This window comes from Echinococcus granulosus (genome assembly GCF_000524195.1).
Source record: "Echinococcus granulosus chromosome Unknown EG_S00028, whole genome shotgun sequence".
NCBI classification, from domain to species: Eukaryota; Metazoa; Platyhelminthes; class Cestoda; order Cyclophyllidea; family Taeniidae; genus Echinococcus; species Echinococcus granulosus.
The window spans coordinates 262,772-276,833 of NW_020170408.1; the positions used below are offsets into that span (position 1 = coordinate 262,772).

General features: G+C 42.2%; 1 protein-coding gene across 1 annotated transcript; it reads left to right on the forward strand. All coding sequences in view use genetic code 11, as the record gives it.

The window, feature by feature from the left end:
• Positions 1–18: 18 nt before the first annotated feature.
• Positions 19–11,201, forward strand: EGR_04464 (Dual specificity tyrosine-phosphorylation-regulated kinase; the record flags this gene model as incomplete). The annotated part of the gene is made up of 5 exons (XM_024493713.1): positions 19–171; positions 3,226–3,307; positions 4,180–4,346; positions 7,400–7,904; positions 9,355–11,201. 5 exons carry the CDS (start codon positions 19–21, stop codon positions 11,199–11,201), a joined length of 2,754 nt encoding a protein of 917 aa, XP_024351827.1.
• Positions 11,202–14,062: the final 2,861 nt, after the last annotated feature.

A 14,062-nucleotide genomic window follows, 5' to 3' on the forward strand; every position in this document is an offset into this window, starting at 1 on the left:
AAAAGGAGAAATCATAAGATGGTGAATAAGCCTGTTCAAGAAACTGCCGACGAATCTCAACGAAGGAAAATATTTTCCATTTCAAAAAATAGCAGCAAATTGGACGGGACTGCAAAGTCCAATCGTCTGTTAGCTGGCGGAGATAAGGATGAGCCACCAAAACGCCAAGTCGTAAGTGTGCTTCTTTGTTTTTATACTCTGTTGGTGTTTTTTGTATGTTTTTCCTCTGAGACAAATCTAAATTAATTTTTTTCATTCTTACCAATGTTTTGCTCACCTACTTCAAGCCTTGATGATTGACCAAATTTGCGTTATATAATTCTCTAGGCTGTCTTTTCGTTTTAAATTCTTCTGGTATCTAAATTTTCCCGCGCTGGATTTGCTTGCTATACCTAGTTGTTCACGAAATCTATGTTATAATACTAAGACTTGTAATTTATTTCAAAATCGAAAAATATTCTGAATACTTGCATTAGCGCTTCAACTAATTTCACCTTGTTTTTTATGCATGAGTATCGCAATTGGATACGACTTATTTGAGGATCACTTTAATCAAACGTTAAATAATTTTCCTAGGCTAAGAAACAAAGGCTAATTGATCCGCAAGAACAATTCTTTTTGCTTTGCTTTTGGTTTTGCATAAGTTAATGCATTAAATTTTCACACTATTTTCACACGTTAGGCACTTTCTCATTCTGCCGCCGACACTGACACAAATGTAGGTACGCAAATTCACCATCACTTTTTTCTAAGATTATTTGTTCGTAAATAGGTAACACCTTAAATTTATTCGCAACAAATAAGTGCCTATTTTAATGGAATAACCAGATGAACTTTTGGCTTAGGGCGAAAGGGATTGACAACTGTAAAAAAATGCTTTATTCTACCACTTCGGTGCTGAAGATTCCTATGGTATTCTCACTCCTTTAAATTAGGTCATGACAGTCATATCAGTGACGTCGCATTGGCCATAACCTCTGGGTGCCTTTGCTCATAGACGTCTAGTTGGGTGCGAACACCCATTTACCCAGTCATGCAGCAAGGCAGGCATGCATGCAGTCACTTTGCATCAGGCCCTATGCACGCACACGCACACATACGCATTTAGCACTCACACACGCAAGCACTACTAAAGACACAATGAAGTGCGCCACTTATTTACATATACCTATTGATTAGGCTTGAGAGGTAGCACCGACCTCTCTCCTCAGATTAGTGGAATACACCTTCTCCTCCTCTTCCAATGTTTTACCACCTCTACTCCAGTTGTCAAGGTTTGACAGCGCTAATGAGCGGATTAATTGATGAATTAATGCAATAAAAAGTGCCCCAACTTAAGCTGTGAAATGTGGTCTGCCTAATGTGTGTGGGTATGTGCCTGCGTGTCCAAGGCCTCACACACACGCACACACATTTGCACATGATTTTCATCTGACTAGTTCTATCGACACCGAGGTGATTTGTTGCGTCTATGTAAATTAGGTCTCGCTTTGTACGTGTGACATGAATCTTGATGAATTTATCATATGCCTCAACATGATTGGTGAGGAGGGTTGATGTGGCGTTTTTATTGGCCAACTACTAACCAATAGGAATGCAGGTCAATGGGGGTTGTGCCTCTTGTCGGTTTTATCTAACAACTGACGTTATGGAACACACTGTGTAAAAAACGGTGAAATTCTCCTACTTTCACGACAAATGATTGACAGTTTATTGTCATTTGAAATACCGTATATTTGCATGTGTGTGTGTGTGTCTGTATGCGTTCCTCATGCCTTCATTCACTAAACAGTTACATCAGGCAGACGCACCCTCTGTCGAATACACAAAATTTGCCTGACAATCAGTAGTGCGGAACCACTGTGACGCATCAAATGTTAAGGTGCCACCACTGATTAAAAACTCCAACTCTAATGCAAAGATGAGGGCTACCTCTGTCTGCCTTTTCATCCACTGGGAGATTTATGCGCTTTGTCGGCAGAAATGTGAGAAAACAGGCAGGGGCAGTTTGTGAAGAGAGTGTGTCGCTACTAACGTCAAATGCATTTGAGAACTCATGACGGCCTTGTGCTCAAAGGGTTTCTTCATGGGTCAGTAGCAATTACTAGCTGTTGAGGCACCTATTTAGGCGCCTTAATTAATATTATTTAAGTCTCTCTACCCCACTTACTCTTGAGTTGGTATTCACACCTGTGTGCAGTTGGAAAGCCAGTTGGTTGATTGTTTGGTGGGTAAGCTGGTTAGTTGTTTAGTGGCCTTGTTGTCTCAGCCTCTTTGAATATACCTTAACTTAGTGGAAAACGAGGAGTCTTCAGTCCTTGAAAGCAATCACCACCATCTGGCGACTTTGAATCCGGTCTGGATGGCTAAACTTTTGCCGATAAAATTTTCAAGAAGCTAAGATTCCTTGTTGATGAGGGCTCTCTCCGCCATTACAGTTTTAAAATAAGAAAAAACTCAAATAGGCTTTCATTTTATTGTCAATCATCATTCCAAATTACTTAGTACCCAATTAACTGTAAATCTCTCCAATAAAAGAACAATCTTCTGTTTTTGTTCGCAGTTTTTTCTCCTTACTTTATCAAAAACTTTTTGAAATTCAATTTAGGCTCAAAATTTTGCTTTTGAGGAGGCACAACTTTACTCTGCCAACATTCGACCAAATTTAAGCACACTTTGGTGTTATGTACATTTAAATGGATTAAACTTTGGCCCTAAAAATCATGTTTTTTGTAATCCATAGTTATGAAACCAAAAAAAAAATCCAACTCGGTCGACTGTATGCATCAAGCATTCGCTAGTGTTTAGCTTATACAATCCTGATTCCTTTTTTTCTTACCTTTTCTTTCGGCATTTTAGCTTTCAAAAGTGGAAAACAAGGTGAAAACTAGTTGCCTTTCGCTTCTAGTTTGTCTACCAGTTAAATTCACTTTGCATTTTCAAGTGTTGACTAGTTAATTTGGGGGCGTCAGGATGAAACCAGTCCCCTCATACGTGGCTCTGTCTATTTTTGTCTGCAAGCATGTATGAAACTTTTTAAAAATGAAATAAAATATGCACAAAAAAACGTTACTCTCACTAGTGCAGGACCTGGAATTTGTGGCCACTTTTTTTTTTTGCGCAAGATGTGACACCATTCGGTGCTGTCAAAGAATGTGGATCTTAAGTCACTTTTCCACTCGATTAAAGCGCTTCTCCTTCTTTTTTTTCTTTCTATCTTTTAAGATTTATTATCAAGGCGAGAACATGCCAAAGGAGTCCTCCAAACACATGAGTTTTCGTTTAAACGGTCGAAAAATCTCCAAAGGTAGGCGTTAATTGCCTAGATAAGCGTGGAGTATCCACACGAGTTATTTTGCATGTCACATGACACCGTTGGGCCTCAATTTATTGTGTAATACCGTAGCATGGCATATAAACAAATAATAAAAACAATAATTAAGTTTTACCGTGAGTAAAGAAATCATGTGGAGAAATTGTTGCTTTAGACAAATTGTCACATTTCCATCTCGATTTAAGGTAATAAGTGAGAATGTCTTTTGAGAGTTTCAAAGACCCAACGATGTTCTTTAGCTGACATGATTTGTGGGGCAATCGAGGGTGTCATCGCCTTTGGCTGCGACATAACTCACCATGTGGTTGGTGGTTCTCGAGGTCCCCAGAAAATCCCTCTCACCATTGACACGTCGTGATGACACAACCGGTGATCAAGCCGCGTTTATTTGAAGGCACACCAGGGTGAAATTTGTCACTGAGTCTGATTAGTAAATGTGGAGTGCTTTTTGATCAAAAGGACTCTCTGGCGATTGTGAAACCTAAGCACCATGGAGGTGATCCTGGCAGTTAAAATATCAAATGAGAAGGATTGAGGAGGGATGACATGTTTCGTAATGAAGTTCACTCAAACCGCTGCCTGAGTGAGTCAGAGAGCTGTCAAAGTGCGGCTTCACTCACTTGCGGTGTTATTGTGCCTTAAAATAGCAAAAATACTTTCACTTTGGAGATAAATTTACTCTACTTAGCAGTATAAAACCAGTAAGACAGTTATGCCGCAAAATGAGGAGGACGTCGGTAAAAAAACGGATTTTATAACACAGGCGAGGCCAAAAACAGTTCGTGGATAGGGAAAGCGAGGATGTGAATGGAAAAGATTTTTGTTTCTTTTTTTCTGGTTTATAGATACCACCTACCATGAGGTACCGCACGATCACATTGACTACCGCTACGAGTGTATCCGGTCTCTGGGTAAAGGCAGTTTTGGCAATGTCATCCTCGTGATCGATCACAAGGAGGACAAGGAGTGTGCCCTCAAGGTCGTTCGACGCGATGTTCGTTTCACCGCTCAGGTGCGTTCTCAGCATTACAACACCTTTTTTAATGTGGAAAATAATTTATTGCCTGTATAACTGGCAAGAAGTAGCTTGGAAGATTGACTCCTCACTGTGGGTATTGACTCAATCAGTGCTCCCACCAAAGGGGGTTTTTTTCCTCGAAAGTTAAGATAGAGCTGAGGTCCAGTCGGTCAGAGTATGGCCTCTCCATTCCTTACCGAATCTCTACGTCTTGCCGACCACCTTCTTGATGAGCTTCCTTGTCACCTTCTGAAGTGGGGCGATTTTATCTGAGGAAGCGGGACGGTACAAAATTACTCTTGCATTGAGGTGCAGATGTATCTTCGCAGATGTCGTGAGGGGAGAGAGAATAAAACAGTGATCTCGTGATATATCTCCTAGAAGTACGCAATTCCTCACCAGTAGTTACACACTTCTACCTACGTTTTCGTCATAGATTCATGGAAAAAAGTGAGGAGAAAAAAGGAGGGGAAGTGGAAGGCGTAGGCGCAGATGGGGAGGGGGGGGAAGGATATGACTCCCTGATAGGAGGTTTTACTGGTGGCGGATACACCCAGTCGCGCCTTTTCGCCACTCCGGTTGCCACCGCCACCCCCGCCTTCCCTCAGTTAGGTAAAAAGTAGGCACAACAATGATGAAATTGAGCTTTCACACACTCGAGAATTGAGAGAGGTGAAGGCATCGCAATTTCTTATAGCGACAGCCTCAGAAATGACATTTGTAGGCACAGAAATTTGCCTCACGCCACACTTCTACCTATTAATGCAGGGCCCTTCGACAAACCCGTTTCATTGGAGAGGCAGCGGACTCGTTGAGATATGGGGTGCCGTGGGGGAAAGCGACGAGTAGGAGTTGAGCTAATTCTTTGCTACTGAATGAACTGAAATTTTATGAGGCCTACAAAATTCGCATTGTCTTGATATGCTTCCTTTTTTTATATCCCCAACCGTGGATTGTGGCAAGGACTAAGGAAAGGGTAACTTGTTCATTGGTTTCGTGGAATTGTAATGCCTCGAGTAATCATTTTGTTTGACCACTGGATCACCCGTAAAGCCGTCCACTTGTGTGGATTAAACCCCGACATCGTGGTAACTCTTCCCCTGTTGAGACAAAATCCCATCGGACGCTAAAATCTGAATGGTGGTGTTCCACACCGAACCTATTCCACAAGCCCCTCTCTCGGTGGTGGTAGTTACCATGAAAATTACGACAGAGCCATTATCTCAACTAAAAACATCAATGAACATGTTGCGGTCATTGTCAAAACTCAAGATTGCCTCGGTGGCAAGAAGAACTCAACACCAACCCATTGCTCTGAATTACGTAATTAGATGTTCCGACTTGTCGGGGCTGGATCGCTATAGCCATGGACACACGAGACGCCTGCAACTCACATGAATTTTAAAACAAATTCGTATTCGTTTGATCTAATTTTATCAGACCAAAAATGTGAAAATACTAATGAGGGAGAATTATTAATTTTTGCTTATCAAGCCTGGGATCGCCAAACGCATACACACGCAAACATGGAGATAAGGACGTGGCACAACCAAAAAGGTGAAAAAATAGGATTTGGAATGAGTCAAACTTTGTCATAGGTTGAAAAAATAGCTATCGATGTCTTCTAGTCTTAAGAAAAGTGGCCTTTTTCCTTGCGCGGAACGCCGATCGCCTTAAACAACGAAGGCGGTTTTTGAACGCTGACTGATCCCAACTGCTTTTGGTGGCCCATATGGGTCATTGGTAGGTTGCCATTTTGAAAACGTCTGGGAGTTTTGGCTTCATTTTAAACAATTTAGAAAAAATCGCGACTGTTATCTGAGAAAAGAAAAAAAATTGAGAGGACAGGACGTGCTTTTAAAGTGCCTCTGGAACGAGACTACAAGCCCCGCAAGGAGAATAAACCCTCCACTTATTTGTGTCCTCAAAAGTGTATAAAAAAGTAAACTAAGGTTTAGGATTTATTTAATTTTAAATAGTAGAGATAAGTATCACTGCTAAAATAAACGTGATTTGAGAGGCGACCAGCTTCTTCTACCCTTTTAAACAACTACTCAAGGTATGTTAAATAAGGTGAATATTTAAACAAATGAAGGAAGATTTGCTTTTATCATAATTTTATCTAATAGGATTAACAAGAATGAGTGCAACTGGGGCCTTGTATTGTTTGCGGTATTATTTGGCATAAATAACCGCCACCCTACTGAGTAATATTTTATGTACTTGACTAATCATCTCGGGACATTATTTTGAACAATGTCCCACTAACTGTTTGAAAAATATTTTAGGGGGAGATGTGGTTAAAGAGAGTAGGGACATGCATAGGGTGAGTGATTAGCAAGGGGAAAGGGAATAAGCGACTTCGAGACTTCGCTTCTTCCTTTTTCGCGATTCTCTGTATTTCATTTGAAACCGCAAGATGGGATGACGAATGGCAGTGGAGGTGCGGTTGACGTGGCGTTTGTTCATCGGCCTCAGCTAGCACAGGCATTCTTTTTTTCCCTCCCTTGTGGTGGGTGACAAGGTGATTCATTTTTTCGGTTTCATTTTAATTCTTGGTTGGACATTTTCAAGACTATAATGGAGAACTGAATTGAGGTGTGAGAATGAGCGTACTCCCTGTTTCCATAGCTGGGAACGAGGACTTCCTCTTTCCTTGATTTACTTCACTCCTCCTGCCTACTTTTACTCCAGCTAGCAACAATGCCTCCCAGTTGGATGGGAAAGTTGACGCGTTTGTTCACCGTTTCAGCATCCTTTGCTGAATGGAACTCGGAGCTTGGAGGTTTTAGTGACGTTCACTGTATTTATAGACTAAATTTTTTAAAAAGAATAATTACATTCAATCTAATATTCCAACCAATTTTTTTTTCTAACTATCATGTACCATCGCCAAAAACGTTGCGGTTTTATTAAAACTTATCACATTCGAAGTCGCCTTCACTTCGCTAAAACACGGCCATTTGCACCCCTTTCGAATGGTTGCTTTACCCAACTCAGAACAGCCACACAACTAAAGATTTTCTTAAATACGGTGTATTTTTCAGGCCAAAGAAGAGATAGCCATTCTCGAGCTGCTTCAAAAGGCGAATCCCAATCCGAAGGGCTCGTGGGATCGCTATCCTATCGTCAGGCTGATCGAGCACTTCATGTATCATGAGCACATGTGCCTCAGCTTTGAACTGCTCGGCTGTTCCCTGTACGATTTGATCAAGGACAAGAAGGACCAGGGTCTTCCCCGAGATAGGGTTAGGCGGCTCATGGCCTCCGTCCTGGATGGTCTCTCCTACGTCTGGAAGGCGGGAATTATACACTGTGATCTGAAGCCGGAGAATGTCCTCCTCGTCAGTCGCGACGCTGACGGCGGTCCCGACGACATTCGTGATTATGTCAAGATAATTGATTTCGGCTCCTCGTGTTTCGTTGGTAAGCAGTGCTATCCTTACATCCAATCCCGCTTCTACCGGGCACCTGAGGTTATAATGCGCTTGGACTACGGCCAACCAATCGACATGTGGAGTTTCGGATGCCTCATCTTCGAAATGATACGAGGTGAGTGCACAAAACCGATGACAGGCAGGCAATTTGCATATTCAATGCCGCCTCGCATGGTTGCTAGGGGGCTATGGAAGTGGTGGTCTTGCGTGCCTGCCAAGCTGTCAACTCTTGAGCTACACATTTTAGCAAAAGACGAACATTCTTGTCCTCCTGATTTCAATTTCTAACACTAAACCGATTATCTCAGTGATGTAAATAGTCTACAGTCGCCTAGTGACGGATTAAGTCGAAATGAGACATTTTTGCGCTCAAACGTAGGAACTCTATGCCCGTTTTTCTCCTCTTTCTCCATCCATCCACAAGTAAGGAGATTTTCTTTGTCATTTTTAACTGATTCTCACCGACATTTTTAGTAAGAAGTTGGAAAAAAATAAAGGGGAATGTTGTGGGGCTGGACTTTCGGAGGCCGACTAGCCAATCAGCAATAAGGGCCTATTACCAACTTTTGTGGTCTTTAAATTTCTGGGCCAAAAAAAATAAGCCACAATATTCCAGAGAGGGCATATCACAGATGAGAAAAGCACGCTTAACCTTCTAGTTTTAGCCACCTGCCCTGACCTGCCCCGCCCCCTTCACCCCCTCCCTTCAGGCTATTTCGACTTAACGCGCAACTCAAAAACTTATCGGTTGGTTTTTTTGGCAGCAGGAGGAGAGCGCTCTGAGTTGATTTAAAAATGGAGCAATAATTACCGGTCAAGTGGGTTGTAAAGTCAGGTCTTCGATCAATCTGTAGCAGGAAGCTTCAATATACACAGATAAAGATGACGTAGTGGTGAAGGCCACTTGAATATCTCTCCCTTTTTTACTCCTCCCTCCTCATCTTCCCATCAAAAAAGTTAATGAGCCATCTCGGCGATGTGTACCTTTGTGAGGGATTATGCGGTAAACATCATGAGGAGCACAGACGGGGAGAAACAGGCTGAAAGCCACGTCTCCCCCCGTGCTTCTCTCCCACCTTCTTCAGGTGGGCTCCTTATTCCAAACTGAGTTATGGTATCATTTTTATGCCTCAAGGTTATTCCAAATTAATTTACGACATCCAGTTGAAACTTCGGCTTCCTTGCTAAGGTTGCGGAAATTGCGCCTTGGATTTATGGTGAAAGACACCCCTCCGGGTTGATGATAACGGTGGTGATGCACCAACCCAGTTGGCATGCATGGAGGTTTTTTTTGCCTTTGTGGTACAATGAGCACGAAATCGTTCTCCTACTGACGGTTATGATTAATCCCCCCACCTTCCAGAAACAACCGGCATGAATGAATCATTCCTGCTGACCCCTGTCTCGCCTCTCCCTCTCCTTCTCCTAGAGATGCTGGTATCCCACTCACCACGATCCATTTTCACGGCCATGGTTACCGAACCGTAGTAGATGGCGTGCTCGAGTAGAACTTGATAATAGGTGTTCTAAGAGGTCAATAAGGTACTGAAATTCCTCCTTTTTAGGCTATCCACTATTTCCTGGTGAAGATGAGTTTGATCAACTGGCTTGCATGATGGAGAAGTTGGGAATGCCTCCATGGTCGATGGTAGGATCATCGCGAGTCTTTTCTCGCTACTTCTATGAGGTCAGTGGTGCGATAAAGTACTACAAACCACAGGATAGACAGACACCGCTAAAATTCGTCCCACACTACTGCACAATTCGTCGAGTGTCGGAGGAAGTGGCTGAGCTCCAGCACAACCTCTCAAAGAAGACCCGACGCCTTCGAAAGCCACCAGGTGCAGTGTCAGTAGAGCATGCCATTGTCAGTACCTTGTCTCACAACTCTGGCAAGTACAGTGACTACACACCAACATCGTCAGAAAAGATGGACAATACTCATGTGGTGAAGTTAATTGAGGCCTGTCTCAACTGGGTACCGGAGAAGCGGATAAATCCAGATCAGGCCAAAACTTTCTCCTGGTTCAGCTACAAACCCACCCATCATAACGAACATAGCCAATTGGCCCAACTCCCTCGATCTACCCTGTTTTCGAGCCCCTCTGCAGCCCTGAGTAAACGCTTCAGTGATTCCAGCCAAGTGTCATTACCTGCAGAGATTATTCCACCTCATAAGGCAGCCGTATCGAATGGGGGATTGGCTACGGTGGTTCCTATTCATGCACCTCCAGTGTCGACAATTGTTCCCCCCTCACTACATGTTAACATGGCGGCTCGAAACGTCGCCAATCCGATGCCTTTAGGGAATCCCCTCAGGGTGAAGAACTGCTTGACCTCTGTTTCAACGCCCGATTTTGAGACGTCTAAGAAGCACGGATCTTCAGCATCTATCTCCTCCGATGAGAATAAACAGGAGGAGAGGGTACTTTATCCACGAATCAATAAACTACAAAGTCCCAAATCCTTTATCTTTGAATATAACCCTGGACATGGATATAACCCGGGTAATTTGGAGAAGAAGGTCTCTGACATCTCATTGGCATCCCACGGCTCCAGCATTGACGATGTGGCGTCGCGCACGCTTGACAACCTACTGTACACTAAACGAAATGGCGTACAGATGAATGAACGCCGTCTAGAGCCGGTGGCACGTGTACGACGGCGAAATCAAAGCATGGAACCGAAAAGGCACACTCAACCGGTTGGAAATGAGGAGGTGATAGAAGAACAAAACATTTTACCATCACTAGGCTACACGTTTAGCAAGACAGCCACTAGAAGCTCCTCCTCGGAGGATGAATCAGAGAGCAGCGGAAGACACAATCCCCACTCCTTCAATAAGACATCTCAATGGGACATTTCTGCCGTGGATCGACGCGCAGGGAAGGCCATCGACTTTGGTGTCCCAAGAAGAGGATCAAAAGCGGATAGACGTCCAACCTTGACAAAAACAAGATCGCTGTTAGGGCGTGAAGAGACTTTGTTACAGAATAACTCGGATGACTCGGAGATGTCATTTACCAGGAGGCCTATTTATGACAATTTACGACAACCAAGGTGGGACAACTTGAGAGACTTATCCAAAGAGTCTAGGATGAAAATCTCACCACAACAGTCCACACTCCCCTCAATAAATCGTCCCTACGCGGCCAAAGATGGCGGTGTCAGGTTGGCACAAACTCACACAGATTATAGACGTCGTCGAATTGCCGGCAAATCCTCCTCCATCAATCAAATCAACGACTCACGGGATCTGGATCTCACCAATTCACACTCCAACGAGACGATGAAAGTCCCACACCTACCGACTGCTGCACGTTTAGATGACGCTGTAGATAGAGACAGCAACAATTTTATGGATTTAAACAAAATACCGTCCTCCATCATGATGATTAAACCACAGACATAGAAGAACCTCCCTCTACAGCCCAACCACCCCCCGAACTGTGGTAAAACTCGTCGCTATTTTCTCATGTTTCATAATTTCTTTTTTTTTTCAATTAAAGTGATTTATTGTAAAATACCACTTCGGCGTTTGGCTTCTTTCGTTTTCTTCCTCCACTCCAACTTTTCTTCGTCTCCCAAACCCTATCTCCTCCTTCCTGTTGCTAAAGCCATTACTTCTCCTTCGTCTGATGTGCTACCCTTAAAAGCAATAAGGAAGATGGTGACCATTGTCTTGACTCAGGCCTTCTTGGAAAAAAGAAGAAGGTAAGATGCCTCGAAATCGCTGACTCCCGCCGAAGTCTTTCCTACGAGCCCTGTGTCTTGTTTTGTACACTGGTTTTTCACTAGCCCATATTTAGACCTCCAGACTTACTCGATTCACTTTTTCACCCACCCCCACTCCCCCACTTCTCCAGCCCCTACTCTCTACTGCGCGAATTACTACTTCATTCAGTAAAAGAACGAAAAGCGAGTTCGCTTTTTTTTTGTTCTGTGTGCGTACCTATGTGTGGTTGTTTAGGCACGAAAAGTGGTATAAATTATGAGAATGTGCGAAGTAGATGTTTGATGTAATCGCGCTATTAAATTACACGGTTAGAAAAGTATAGGCAGAACGAACTCAGAAAGCCACCTTCAAAATAGAAAAGCAAAATTGGTCCCTTGTTTGACCTTGAAAGTGGTAAAGCACCATAGTTGTGCGAATTCCAGCGGCAGTAAAAAGCACATAAACGGCTGCTTTTGTCTACTGTATAGCCAAACGCATTGGGGGAGGATTTGACGGGGTCCGTGAGACAACAGTTAAACCTTTTTCAAAATCCCTATCTTCGATAACATAGGGGAAGATTTGCTTCAATCTTTCACAAGCGCGACACAATACCATCTTGTACTTAAATACAAGGTCAAGGATATGCGGAATATAAACCAAACCTCAGGAATCCAAACTTGCAAAAAAATGACATTTTCATGCGTATATAATTCAAATTGTTAAAAAATCCTAAAAGAGATTAAGGGTTAAGAGATATCACACAAGACCTTGGTGCTTCGAAAAAGGCATATGTGAAGGTGTTTTGAAGATTCATTCAAAGAAATTTGACTATCATTCTTGAAGACCGATGAATCTTTTTGGAAGACGCAGGCGATCTTGGAAATGATAACGGGGGTACATTGCAGTTGCAAAAATGGCTGAGGTGATAATTGCATAGCTCGGAAAATATGCCGCCGATAAGAAGTACAGTATTCGAAAAATTAAGTGGTAGTAAGATCAAAGGCAGAATTAAACTGATTAGCAGAGGAATATGCTCCTAATAATAAAGAATAATTCGCAATGTTTTTCGCGACTGTTCCACATACATGTATTCGCGAAGACGTCAGGAGGCACATTGATTGTGTCAAAATGCAAAGTGGGACCTCGATTACTTAAGCAAAAGAACGCTAATCTCATAGTTTAATGCAAATTAATCGAGGAAAAGAAGATGGTGCATCTCCTCCTTCCCAAACGGAGCGCAATTGGCAAAGGCCACGAAAGTTAGGTGTTGCGTATTTTTTGCAGATTTATCTTAGGAAATCGAGGTAGCTAAATAGTCGCCATGTGGCAAATTAAAATCGTAATTTGGAATATGAAAGCACTTTCCCGGTCATTAAAAGCAGATAACAAATTGAAAATGACCAAAAGAATCCCATTCTGCCAACTCTTGTACAGCGCATATTTTGCAAAGGCACGAAAAGCATATGTCAATACTACCTGTAATACAATGGTTGTTTATCCCTCGGAGTGGGTGAGGCGCCACTTTTGGAATTTCGAATTTTGTCTTCTTCTACTACCCTGGGTAGGCTGGCCTTCAATCCATGCTAGCAGCCCAAACAACTTTTTTGTGCTAATTACATATATTTTCCGCAAGAGTACTGTGTTTTCTTTCGTCTCTAGGGTAGTCTCAAGGCACTACATAACAATTATTAGGGAAGCCCGGGCGCGACCATGTTATTCGCAATCTGGGTGTTTAAATTTACTCAAAACCTGAATCTTGTAATTCCTAGGTTAAGATTGTACTTATTTTTTCAAACTGTTTTAGAGTATAACATGTGTAGTCTAGTGTGCATCTCGAATATTTATCTTAGAACAAATCTAACGCCTTAGCACTCTCTTGAAGAAGCTCTAAAGGCAAAATATTCGCCCAATAAATATTTATGCTTTTGACTGCAAAATAAAACAGACTTTTTAAGGCCTTTGTTTATTTTAATAAATTAACTAATCTTCATGAAGTGCTAATTGGGTCAATCAGCTGCATCTGCTTAACCGCGTGTTGTGATTTATGAGAAGGCGAGCGTCGCCGTCACGTCATGGGTAAATGATTAACTACAATTTAAGGTTAAAAAAGCGTGTCCATGCTTAAATCCATTTCTAACGGTACCTTGACCTGCCTACTTCTTTGTTGTAAGGCGTCTGAACTTTCTGAGCCATTTGAGTTAATTTGTTTTCATTTAATTAAATGGGCAGTTTTAACTGCCACAGCTTGTGTTTGTGGCTGTCCTACATTTGCTTTTAAAAATTTTCTAACTATAATAACTTTTTGAGATATTTTAACGTTTTGTTTACTTTTGACTATATTATGTATTTTTTAAGTACTTGGCTTGTTTATAGACTTTTTTCGATTTAGCACTTTTTTCTTGGTTAGGCTTTAACGACACAAACACCTAAAATTGTTAGAACTTTGCTTTAATATTGTTGTTTTCTCCCTGTGTTATTATGGAAAGTTGGGAAAATTGGTATAGTCCTATAAGCAATATTTGCTGGGAAATCGTATATTTTTTTTAGACAAACATGAT